Here is a 13,731-nt window from a genome sequence, read left to right on the forward strand (position 1 = left end):
TTCTTGAAAAAGAAACGTATTGGATGCATTATTTAACTTTATGTAAACCCCCTTCTTTTGTGAAAAACAGCTGTCCCACAAAAGTACTCAAATAATGCTGCCAAACTCATGTGCCATTGTCATCCTTAATGTCTCTTTCTTGAGTTAATTTCTTAACTATTGTATTTAGCTGTCAACAATCTATTTTGTATTTTTTCTGAAATAAAGTCTGTTGATAACTAAAGTAAATGTTTTTTGGGTGTTTTTTTTTATACATCCAGTTTAGAATTCCTTAATTAGAGCTTAATTAAAGCAACTGGATGCTTTCCTGATGTGGGATGTTTTGTTTTGTCTGGTTTTCTTCCTGTAGGATCTCCATCTTGTTTGCTTCCTGTAACATTTTCTTTTGCCATAAGGAGGACAACGACGAAGGACCACGACAATTTTTGATATATAATCTAAACTACAAAATCAATTCTTCAAATTGCTTTTAAATATTCTATTTAAAATGAAAGAAAATCATAATTTCTTATGAATTTTCTTCTGTTAAACTTCTTTAAAGATCTGACACTTAAACCGTGGACTTCCAGGTTTAAGCAAGGAATCCAAATGTATATTTGATTCAACCTTAAGGCAATTTTGTCAAGGAATTACAAGTGAAGCATAATAAGACGCCTACATCGATTCAGACTTGTTTCAAAATTAATTTATTTCACACTTTCCGCAACCAATGGGCAGAAGTGAACCCTGTAAGACACAACCCTTCCTCATTTGCATAATGAGGCAGAAATGCATACAGAAATGTAAAAAGGACAGGCAGAAATAAATGCAGTTGAAAAAATAGTGTAAAAAAATACAAAGGAAGAATAACACAAAAATATAATCACTTGTACATCAATAAACAATAATAAATAAAGTTGGAAAATTATAGTGGACAATAATTAAGGTAATTATTACAAAGGCGAATAAATAAAGAACCTAATTAAAAGAGATATATACATGTATGTCTCATTGTATGATTTAATTTCTACCTACATTTATTTGTTTATTGTTTTTTGGGGGGCAATTAATTGTATGCTTATTCATTTATTGAGCATTTATTTATTTCTGTATTTATTTTTAAATATGGCAGAGTTGGTCCTCCATACCGTAGCGCTTCATACATGGTTAAAACTGTCAGTGTGTCTTCAAACCGACCCTAAGATCTGATTGGCTCTCCTGACATTGACTCTAATTACGAACCAATCATATGTCGATAGTGGTTTTAGTCCCCGCCCACTGACTGAACGGTAAGCCAAAATATGAAAATTAAACACCTAAATTTGCATCAAAAAAAGAGTATTGAATACTTAAATTCTGAAATAATCATGCTTATAAATCATAATTACACATATTTGAGAAATTTAGTGTTTGTTGTTTTTTTTTATTTGATGACGTTTTAATGTTATTTGAATATCTGAGAATATTTATCCATGTATGTATTTGTGTGGCGAGCTCGTTGATGGAGGAGGAGCTCCCTGCTGTCAGCTCTGCCCGCCCTCCTGCTGTCTGTTCGGGCTTTAGGAGGCGAGGCTGAAACGCCGCTTCTAGTGGAAACCAAAGGAGAAAAGAGGGTCAAACATGACGAGTAACATCAGGTACAAAAGCCGGATTCCGGTTAAAACAGGTGAGCACGGTGATCATTTTTATTTATAGCTATATTGCATTCTAATGATGAAGAATAGACGCTGATTGCTTCATGTTTGTGTCTGTCTGGGCGTCGCTCCGCATCCTTGCACCTGCGCCTCCTCATCCATCGGCCAACAGAGGACAGCGCGGAGGTAGGAGATCATTTAATGCTGATCTAATCACGTTTACTATAAGAGATTATCGGGGGGATAATCCGTTATAGGAGCGTTTTAATGTGCGGATACAGGGGACAGATGTGCCAAAATGCTCCAGACAATCACAGTTCATTTTTAGACTCCAACATGGTACCCAGACCGCAGCATCCTCCTCCAGCATCCTCCTCTGCTCACTTATCAACCATTATTGGTCAGAGTCCTCTGGTGAAATGACCTACTTTAAGATAAACAGCTTATTAACTGCCTGCTGTATTTAGTGAAACCTTTATGACCATTGTTCATCTGAAAAACGCAGCAGCCACGTGAGCCTTCAGGAGAGGTCGGGTCTCTGGTGACCCCAGGCGTTTCTCCTCCCCCTCCTCATCCTCTTTCAATTTTACACCACTGAGATGGATGCATCTCACTAGAGAATATTATCTGTAAGTGCTTCTATTTATTTTTTTTTAATCATATTGAAATGTCACAGATCACCATATAGTTTATACAGGAGGCAGTGTTTGAATGATGGTTTTATCTATTGATTAAAGTCACTAAGCAGTATCTGGAAATATGCCTTTCACGCCCCTGTTAAGGAAATCTGTAAAAGTGTTTAATTGAGCCAACTGCTGGGTTTTTTTGATGAGAACAAGCAGCATCTCAACCAGATTAAAGCCCAGACTTTGACTAGGCCAATCCCAAACCTTCATTTCAGATGTGTTGATGTTGTACCTGTTCACTTTCTGTCTCAGAATATTTTTTCTAAACAGCAGATTTTATTATTGTAGTAAAATGTTGCATGAGTCTTGAAGCAGACAAACCCCCGTGTTTTGTCTTAGGCTGTTCTTTTTCAAAAAAATGTTATTTTAGTTTTATCCCATAAATGCTCAAAGGATTTAGGATTTTATTTAATCGGCACATAGGAGGCAGTCCTTTATTTTAATAATATTTTGATATAATATTTATAGTTTATTGCTTTTCAGATCCTTTAGCCTATACTTCATGTGGTCTGATAGCTTATGTTTAAGTGATTTCTAGATTTGATTTGGTTTGTAGTAATGGGGCATAGCTGTAGTATTTAAAATTAAACCAAGAGATGTATTTATTGAACTAAACTCAAGATTTAACAAGGAGATAAAAAGTACATTTTCCTCATGGTCAGTTAAGAGTGGATAGCTTCATTCCCTTAATAGTAAAATGACGATTATTTTATTACGGTATTAAGGTATTTACTTTTATTTTGTTTCTACCTTGTACATTTAGAACACATCATTCTGTAAATCCTCTCATTGCTGTGGGATAATGTGTATAGTTTTTATTAATGTGAAATATAAAGGTTTTAGCTAGTGACCCAAAATTTCACCATATGAAGGTTATACGGTCAGGTAAAGATTAAATTTTGCATGATTATATTCTTGTGCTGGATGGTGGTACAGTTGGTAGCACTGCTCCCTTTTTGAAATTAGGTTATGGGTTTGAATTTGCTTGTTTCCATCATGCTGCTACTCATCTAAAGATATCTTGAGCCTACATGGATAAGCAGGAACAAACAATGGATGGATATTAGCTAATTTGTTTTCTTAATAAGAACTAATGCCCCAAACGAGTTGATAACCCACCCAGCATTAGAAATCATTACCCCGTATGACTATTAACTTTTCTCTGCAGGCATTGCTGGATGTGTCTTAATATTTTATCTTAATAGACAGATGACCTGTTTTTAAAAATGCTCCTAAGATTGTCAAACTAAAGTTTCAGGAGAAGCAGAGTGAACCCTGGCTGTGGAAAAATTAACCGGGTCATTCTGCTGGTCAGAATTGCAGACGGTGTTACTGCATTTAGATTTTTTATTGGCCCTCATGAGCCTATTATTGTTCACTGAGACCTTTTGTTTATGTTATTGGAGCTTTCAAGGTGCCATTGGATCATGGTTAAGTCATGCTTGTAGGACTTAAATTAATGGATTGGATCGGAAGTAATAGTGCATGGTTTGGGAACCTCAGGGTACCATCTTATGCAGAAGATGTGGTTCTGTTGGCGTCATCAGATCATGACCCTCAGCGTGAACTTGAGCTGCTGATAGGTCAGAATGAACCAATCAAAATGATGGTCAGGTCCTTGAAAATGCAAAATGCTCCTCTTCAATTCAACAGGGATCGGACAGGTTTTGTTCATTTGTGGTCTCAGTTGTACAACTATCACATTAAATGCATTATGAAAATGTGGGAATGTGAGTCCAGTGCAAAAATAATGTATGATAAACAGCATTAGGCCTGAAGCTTTACTGCAGGTCTAAAAAGTACTCTACACCCTACTACAACACCCACACACTTTGCTAGAGCTGATCTCAGGGCGCTTTTCCTTTCAAGATCTAATATTCAGAATAACTCGGACTGTAGAAAAGGAAAGAGACAAACACTTCAAATGTTCAGCTGCATGTGAATGAATCTGAGATGATCACCTCCAAATGAATCCTGACGGATTATTGATCCAAAGTCATTGTTCCCACATGCCCCCCCTCACTCTAGCCCTCAACCTTTCCATTACTTCACCAGCTGTCAAAAAAAGCGTTGCCAGGAAACTGTATTTATTTCCCATCCATTTTTATCAATGCTCCAAGTGTGGGCAGAGAGGAACTTAACATTTTAGACAAAAAACAGAGAAAATCAACAATAAACTTTAAAGGTCCATGTAGACAGAGGCTTGAATGATGGTGCCTTCTTAACCTTTTTGTGTAGCTTTACTTTTATTTTCATATTCTCTACACTTAGTTTCTTTGTCTAAATTGTTCTCCTTTGGAGGAAAACAGCTCCCTTTACTGACCAAACCAGAAACGTATAGCATCAGGAATCATTTGAACAATTCGTTTTTGGTGAGATGTTTTTTTTTTTTTTTCTAATAATCGGTTGATGGTTCTGATGGAGGGCAGCGCAGTGGTGCAGTTTTTAGCACGGTTGCCGTACTGGCCTGGAGTCTTTCTGCATGGAGTTTTCATGTTCTCATTGCAAGGCACGGTTTCTCTCCAGTTACTCCAACTTCCTCCCACTGTCCAAAAAATGACTGGTAGCTTAATTGGTTTCTCTAAATTCCCCTTTGCAGAGTGTGTCCACACTTGTGTGCCTTTGCATTTAACCTACAAGACAAGCGGTAGGAGATGGGTGGAAAATTACAAAGGAAAGATGAGAGACTTCAAATTTTTGGGGGGAAAAAAAAATCACAATTTTCAAAAAGATTATTTTTAATTCTATCTGTTGAATGATTTATTTATGGTAAATCTGTAGTAAGAACCTGCTTTGATCTTATTTAAAAAATGAACTGTTTTATTTTTGTTTTTTAGACTAATTTCCTTATTTACATCGTGTGATTTTGTTCCCAAAGCTCTAGCAGTCCTTATAGAAGTGGTCTTCTCAGTGTTAGCAGATATGATTTACAAGAACAATTTTGTTTTTTTCTTACCCAAAGTAGAAACACAACAAAGAAATACTACAAGGATACAAGATGGTTCTGAAAAAAATAAGTCACAGGGTGACAGCAGGGTTTATTTTTCCTTTAACAGGTCATATAGCTTCAGCTTTTCTCTTGTAGTATTTGGATGCAGCTACATCTAGACTCTCTCGGTTCTTCACTCCAATTTAACGTTCACCATCTTCCTACCTACGCTGTCTTTAAACACGCTGCCCTCGCTGCCACGCAAGGGACCCCAAAAAGGACCAGCTGCACAGCAGTGACAGCCAAATCTCAGGAGGTTGGTTGGGTGTTTGGATGGGATTTAAATTCCCCACTGTTAACCCAAATATATCCTAAATAATATTTTCTTTCCACTGTGAAATCAGTAATATTAGCAATTGTTTTTAGTTATTTTCTGAAGTCCTAAAAAAGATGTTTTGGGCTTCCACTAAACCAAAAACCTCTCCAGCTTACAGATGATAAATATTGTGCAAGATGTGTGAAAACAATAGCTTTGTTTGTTTGGTTGTGTAAAAAAATCTCAGCAGCTCAGGGGATTCATAAGTCTGTAATGCCTTATTGTTAAAAATACGTGGATTGAAAAAGTATTTATTTAAACGTGATGTTTGGTTTAGTCATTACCTTTGTGCTAAGGTAGCAAAATATTAGACAAAAAAACACTCTTTTAGTTTCACAGATTCGAGCAGTTCTGCTAAGATGTTTACACGAGCACTTTATTAGAGCAAAGTTCAACTATCAACTAGGAAAAGCCCCATTTCCGTATGGTAAAATTCATTCATTAAGCTGCACTTCCAACATGTTTTTAGATTGTCCTCTACTGAGCTTTAAGAATGGGCCCAGTTGGCTTTTTTTATTCCTCCCTAAAGAATGAATAGAATTAGTTTTAAAATGGTTAGTTTCCTTAATAGACACAGATTTAAGCATAGTTCATAAAATCTTAACAGGTTGAAGTTAGCTGACGATTCTATTCTTTATTGTTTTATCTATTTTAAAAGTCCTTTACATGAAAGACAATTACTGTGTTCAAGTTTCAAACCTCCTAAACATTCATTTTGTGCAGGTAAAGCAAAGCCATTTTCAAATCAACAGGGACTTAAATACGCTAACCAAGAATGCAACCCCTGATTTTAATCACACATTTTTTCAGCCCGACTGAATGTTGCAGCTCTAGACAGAAACAGGCCAAATATTACCTATAGAGACATTATTGTCAGATGTGGCTTCTCCTCTTCAGAGAGGAGAAAATCATCCTTTCCTGTTTTCATGCCTTTGGTTTTAGCCCCTAAACGGCCTCGGCTTTCTTTTAAGAACGCTTTTAGAAAGTCGCTGAAGGATGACCTAGAAAGCTGGCATCTGGGAAGAATCACCCTTGTGACTGCCTGGATTTTGTTCTGGATTACAAAAAAAACTTCAAAATGGGTTTAGATGTGAAAGAGGATCTAAAATAACTGAGATTATTTACCGTTACATCATATTGTCTCTAAAACATATTATCATCCATTTTCACTGCTGGGGTAGTGAGGGGTGCTGGTGCATATCTCTAGTTGTGTACAGGCAAGTGGCATAGTACACCCTGGACAGGTGGCCAGTCCATCGCAGGGCAACACAGAGACAAACATCCATTCACCCTCACACCTAAGGGAAATTTAGAGAAGCCAATTAATCTAACAGTCATGTTTACGGACTGTGGAAGAAAGCCAGAGTACTCAGAGAGAACCCATGTATGCAAGGAGAGTACATGAAAACTCAATGCAGAAAGCCGGGAATTGAACCGGGAACCTTCTTGCTGCAAGGCAGCAGTGCTACTCACTGCACCATTGAACAGCCCCCGCATTGTCATATTAATCTAAAAGGTACAGTTTTGTTCTTCACTTCTCCTTGAGGTATATCATAAGAATCAACTTATATTACTTTGTTCAGCTTAAGAAACAATGGTCCCTTTAACGTTGGGGACCATTAATTGATCTCTGTTAACTTGCAGAAAAAGTGGATTATCTTGAGCTCTTGTGACTTGAGCAGTGCTGGAGATTTTTATGAGCCAAACTGTGAGTCTGTGTAAAATCAGGCTGGATTCCTGCACATCTTCTGTTGTTTTCAGTGGGAAGTTATTGAGTGACGTACACGCTGTGGGTCGAGTTCACTGCTGTGGTTTTCTGGGAATCATTGAATAAGTGAGAGGAAGGAGCTGAGTGATGCCTGCTGATTTAGCAACTGACCTCTGGATCTTTTCCTCTGCAAGATCATCCAACAAAATGACAAACACTCTAAGTACCGGAAATAAGCACTTCTTTACCACATCAATGGGAAAGAAAAAGCCTCAGAAATCTCACGAACAGAAAGTCCAATGCTTTTTAACATCTTTTTGTAAAAGCTTTACCCAGGGATGCACTACTTTGAAATTTTGTCATTGATTTCTAGAAAGCTCAGAGAGATTAAATTTAGGTGTTATAAATAAGAACACATGACGTCCGGTTTTTGAAGAAATTGAAAATCCACCCATCTCCTGTGTTGCAAAATGAAACAGATTTCCTTGTTTTGACACATTTCTAAATAAATTAGAGTGCAAACCTGCAGCAGGCAGCTCATTACACAATGTTAAGAAATCTGTAAAAAATATTCCTAAATCTAAATCTGGATCTGGATCATTATCAAATTTTAACAGGTTCTAAACTATCAACTAATAGGCCATAGCATTTCCATTATCCAACAAACAATCCAGTGCTGAAACGTTACCTCCTTGGTGGAGGTTATAGTGGAAAAACAAATCGTATTCCTGCATTCAAACAGGCATGTCGATGTGAATGTGATAACTAAATCCTATACTTATACATCTTTTATTGTCATTTTGTATACACATATTGTATACAAAACAATTTTTTTTTCTTGCACAGCTTTTAGTTAGTAAATGAGCAGCAGCTTAGCAGTGAAAAAGTTTTAAGCTTTCTAAGCAGCATATTTTATGGCATTGTCGAGAGCTGTATCAAGCCGCTGCCTACAGACGGCGCCATGTTGATTTTCTACCTGTAGTGTTTCTTTGGAGAGATGGAGAGACTTGATCTACAGACAGCCATGGGCTAGTTTAAGTTTTCAAATTCTCTATAGTTACTTTGTTCAGGGCTTTCAGTCCTTTAAGCTTTAATAATCCTACCATGACTTACTTTATTCCAAAATTATTTAAGAAATTCCGAAATCCTGATCAACTCCAAAATTTAATGGGTTCAGTTCAGTTCAGCTCAGTTTATTTCTATAGCGCAAATTCACAACACATCATCTCAAGGCACTTTACAGTTTACCAGAGCATACAGTCAAATGTATTCAAAGTTTTCTATCTAAGCAAAACCAGTTGATTGCATCGACTCATTGACTCGGATGTAATCCCTCACACTAAGCATGCTTGTAGCGACAGTGGAGAGGAAAAACTCCCTTTTAACAGGAAGAAACCTCCAGCAGAACCAGGCTCAGTGTGAGCGGCCATCTGCCGAGGCCGACTGGGGTTCAAGGGCACAGAAGCAGAGATGCAAAAGGCAACTGTAAAAAGCAGCTGGAAACACACAGCCAGACAGACAAGCTCCGAGCCAGCTCCCATGTTAGAGGATGAAGAGAGCACATCCAGCCAGTCACAGGCCCCGTCCACACGAAGACGAACCCTGGCCTAAACGCACAAATTTTTCACCAAACCAGCCTCTCATCCACACGAAGCCGGCGTTTCGGGGGTCTGTAAACGATCATTTTTTTATTCAGCCTTCAGAGTGGGAAGATTCTGAAACGCCGTTTTCGCGTTTCCATCTTTACGCCCTAACCGCATATTTTTTTTTACACGCATGCGTCATAGCGTCGCCTCTACACACGCATGCGCGACCAGTATCACAACAACAATGGCGCCGTTGCTGCTAATGCTACTCACCCTGCTGTCGGGCTTACAACAGAATCTTCTTCTTCTGGAATATCTCCAGGAAGAACAGAGCAATATCGACGACATAGTTCAGCACCTGAATTTCACTTAACCACGAAAATGGACCCGCAGGGCAACCATGTATAAATATTAGTGCACATGCCCAACATTTCGTCGCTTATTTTTGCTTTGGCACCACAGCGCCACTTACAGGCCTGGCATACATTTTGCAGCGTTTTCATGCATTCGTGTGGACGATCACATTTATTTTACGTCTCCGTCTTTACGGCAAACGTTTTGGAAAATATCAGCGTTTCGTGTTCGTCTTGACTTCGTGTGGACGGGGCCACAGTCAGAGAAATGGGACTACACTGAAAAACAGGACGATCTCCAACATCTATAAACAAAGGTGTTGATGGCAGCAGCACAGCTCATATTTCACTCCAGGGTGGTGTCACAGCCAAGCAGGAACATTTGAGGCGGGTTCTAAGACTCACCTATGGGAATAATTTCAGAGCAATCCATCTTTCCACAGTTTTCCCTCTATCCCTACATTTTCCATAATCTTTCCAACTGACAAGAAAACATTGGCGAATCTGAAATTATATTCTGGAATCAACAGGTTTTAGTTTAACTTGATTTCTCCCATCAGTGTTGTCTTATAAACTAACATATCACACCCTAAAAACTAAGGATGTATGATATATTGATAGTAATACTATTGGTTGGTCATTTCTAGCATATCTGTATCATCGAATCATTGAAAATTGGGCCAATATTAATGATGGATATTCATTTCCATGAAGTTGCTGTTTCTGTTTCAGGTCATAGATGGGAGGGGATCTGCAATGCTATCTATTTGGTCAGGTGGCGGTAATCATAAATCATAGCTTTTGATTCAAGTAGAGAAACAGTTTTTAAGAAGTATGTTGTTGCTCTAATGGTGTCCAATAATTCGATAAATACATTACACATGGTATTGGTAAAAATATAGTATTTTTGGACATAATGGCAATATCAATATTAGATATCAGTTCAGATTTTGATATCGATACATTCCTACTTAAAACCTTATGCTTCTTTAAATTTGGTTATGTTACATTTGTTAAAGTTTGCATTTCTTGATGTTAACTTCTGTTTTAGAAAATAAAGCTTAAAGAACAGCCATGATAGCCTGTCTAAGGTTTCAAACTGTTTTGAAATGTAATGGGAGGACAAACTGAGCAGGTCAAAGAAGAGGAGCAAACAGCTTACTTTCACTCATACTGAATATCCAAGTGTAACAGAAGTGTGAATAAGTGATTCTATTAGGCCTGTTTGTTTGGTGTTGGGTGCCTGAATGGGAGATGAGGGACAGCTGGCTACTGAGAAGGACAAACTATGGGGGGTTTAACTGGGGTTATTGTAAGACCATTGCAAGACATCTGCCCCTTTCCTTTGTTTATACCGTCACTCCTTCTACTAAAGCTCATAAATCCGTCTAGTAGTTAATGAAGCATAGCTCTATATTGCATTATTTCAGTTGAAAACACTGAGACTTTCCTTCACAAAGATCTTCAAACTTTTAACCCCAGTGTAGTCCTCTGTCTCCCCCCTGTGGTCGGGGCTGTAGCTTTAACATCCTGTACGTGGCATCAACATGGGTCACGTCTGTGTGGGGGAAAAAACGGTCCTCCTTCTTTTATTTCAAAGAATGTTTAACTTCTGCTGCCCACATTATGTGTTAGCCAGACACACCCATCATACACGCACACACGTACGAATGCCATTGTAACATCTGGAATCAATTGGCTTTACCCTCTGCCATGAATGTACCTCCGTTACACACACACACACACAAACACACACACATATATATATATATATATATATATATATATATATATATATATATATATATATATATATATATATATATATATACGTAAGCACTTCTGAAGTGATAAGTGAAGACACACTGGCTCATTGTTCCTTTATGCCGTCTGAGCTCAGTGTCCTCATTAACTCCCCATAAGGTGTAATCCATCCATCTTTAATGGAAATATCTTTTGTACAGCAGCCAAATACTGTGCGGTTTTTCTCCATATCTTCGCTGGTATTGTGACAATTCATCTTTGTTAATGAGCTCAAAAAGGCCTCCCTGCCATCACCCTAATCACAACCATCAGAAATAAATTTGGACCTCCAACTGGGTCACTTCAGGCCAATAATGCTACTTCTTTTCAGGAGAAGCAAGTTGGTCAAATTGAAAGATTTTGTTCAACTTTAAAGTACTTGGGGTTTAAATAATGCTCTTCCTAAATTAGATTAACCATCATTCTATCTGTGTCTTTCTCTTGTTATTAATTTAATTAATTATGAAGGTAAATAAGAATTAAATGGTCAACTTTTAATCATATTACATGTACATTTGTACATTTTTACTTGGAAACTTCTAGATAAACAAGAGCTGCTTCTGTGAAAGGAAGCAACCTGTGGTAAAGTCTCCCTGCAAATATTAAGACTTTGAGTGGACTGGCCACAAAAAAAAAGAAAAAAAAATCCTGGCAGCAGCATGTATTTGTTATTTTTTCTTTTGATCTATTTTTACTCTGAAGGAGACAGACACTATTTTATGATCTATGTTTATTGTAACCAAATGAAGCAAATAAATAACTTAATTGTCAGCTTTTTAGTTTGAGAAGACTATACGTCATATTATATTTCTTTTCATTTTGCTTTCCCATTTGACGCCTTAGAGTCTTATGAATTATACATACAGATTTCTGTGCTTGCTGCCAAGATTCACATGCTTTATTTTCTATTTGGGTGGTACAAACTTTTAATTTTTATCCTGTATGAGAATTTAGATGTTTGGGATTTGAATGCAGTTTTTCTACTTCTAATGTAAGTTCTCCAGGGCCTCTGATGTACACTATATAAGTTTGTTTTTTGTATTATATTAGAGTGAACACATCAGTGAGAAGAATGACTGGCAGGTTAATTTCTTTATTATCTGATAACCTCACTGCATTTGTCTGTACATGCAGCGTTTGTATCTCTGAAGCTTTTGTTTCCTTCAGGTTGAAACAGGTTCCCTTTTCATATGTTAAGCATACAAACTATCTGCACTTTCTGACTACATGAAGCTGAAGGTTGGTGGGGATTTTGGGGGAGAATTTATTTTTCATATGTTAGTCTAAAGGGGGGGGTAGGGAATGTGGACTGAATGAATGGGTTTCCTTCAGACATTCGCCTCTTCCATCCCTCCCTCGTTTCCTCCCTCAAATTGCCACCTCTCTCTCTCTCCTTCTCTCCCTGCTAAACTCCATTTCAGAAGGGAACGTTTCTTCATACCTGTCTGAACAGGGTGAGCCGAACCGCTGTAGGGCACAGAAAAGATAGAATTTAACAAAGAAGCAGGACTGGGAAGTAAACAAACGTAAGAGCAGGGAGTCTAGGACAAATATATTTAGGGACAGCAACCAGGGAAAGTGACTTGCTTTTTTTTCCATTCCTTGCTGGGCTGCTGCTCCAACTTTCTGAGACCGGTGGCTATTTTAGTCTGTCAGTGTTGGGGTGGTTTAGGATGGATGCCATCATGTTGCAAGAGAAGCTGGTGGAACGACTTCTGTGCCCACGAGTGAGAACCGCCAGACAGAAGGTAAAGAGATAGAAGTATATGAATAGATTTAAAGAAATGAGGCAAGAAGTGTGAAACATTATTTGCACGGTCCTTTAAAATATAAAGAAATTGTATCTGGTTTAAGGAAGGATCTTCCACTTTAAATTTTTTTGCCAACTTATTTATGTTTTTGCTGCACTGTTTCTCTGAAAGTGCTCAGATTTTTTTCTGCAGCTTCATCAGAGGTTCATCTTTCACCTCTTACTATGTTTTTTGTTCTATGTCTGTACATATTTGCTTGTCTGTTTTGACAAATGTGATCCTCACCCCAGGGAACTGTTGGAAACGTGCGTGACAAGTTATGACAGCGTATGAGGACTCTCACTGTGTGTTTGTCTGGTTTAGCGAAGGAGCTTTTCAGGTCTGTTGAATGTAGCTTCTGTTTGTGAGTGAATGCTCTCTGCAGGGCTTGAATGTTTGTTTATCTCTCCACATGTCAGTGTGTTGTAGTGTAGGGTTAAGATGACGCTCTGCCAGATGCAGTGGGAGCAGAAGCTGCTGTCCCACACAGTGGGAGACTGGTATCCTGTGGTTCTCTTTGTGTTTCTGGAAAGTCTGAGGCGTTGGTTATTCTCAGCCGCTCTGAGAGGAATGCTCTGCACAAGACTTTCCAAACACTTGCAGCTTTTCTCACTGTTGTGGTCATTTTATTGCGGCACAAGATCTTCAGATCTTACATTTTAATGTCTTGACATGAAAAGCCCCCTAACCAAAGTAATGCCTGCTTTTTTTTTCTTTTTTTGAGTATTAATGATGAGCTAAAAGAAGGAGTGAAGTATGTAGCGCAAAAAACATCTAAATGTTTAATCAGACATATACACTATATTGCCAAAAGTATTTGCTCACCCATCCAAATTATTGGAATCAGGTGTTCCAATCACTTCCATGGCCACAGGTGTATAAATTCA

The 13,731-nt window shown here is 38.0% G+C and overlaps 1 protein-coding gene across 3 annotated transcripts in view; it reads left to right on the forward strand.

Annotated features, from left to right (window-relative positions):
• Positions 1–1,492: 1,492 nt before the first annotated feature.
• Positions 1,493–13,731, forward strand: part of sept5a (septin 5a) — a 29,221-nt gene continuing 16,982 nt past the window's right edge. Inside the window, exons 1-2 of one of the 3 annotated variants that reach the window (XM_038277235.1) lie at positions 1,493–1,645; positions 1,786–1,799. In XM_038277235.1, coding sequence (XP_038133163.1) covers positions 1,600–1,645; positions 1,786–1,799 — 60 coding nt within the window. In that variant the 5' untranslated portion in view covers positions 1,493–1,599. Of the gene's footprint in view, positions 1,646–1,785; positions 1,800–2,219; positions 2,243–12,456; positions 12,803–13,731 lie in introns of those variants that run through there. The other 2 variants (XM_038277236.1, XM_038277234.1) reach the window with 2 other exon arrangements.

Source organism: Cyprinodon tularosa, unplaced genomic scaffold (assembly GCF_016077235.1).
Source record: "Cyprinodon tularosa strain WSP-4 unplaced genomic scaffold, ASM1607723v1 ctg130, whole genome shotgun sequence".
NCBI lineage: Eukaryota > Metazoa > Chordata > Actinopteri > Cyprinodontiformes > Cyprinodontidae > Cyprinodon > Cyprinodon tularosa.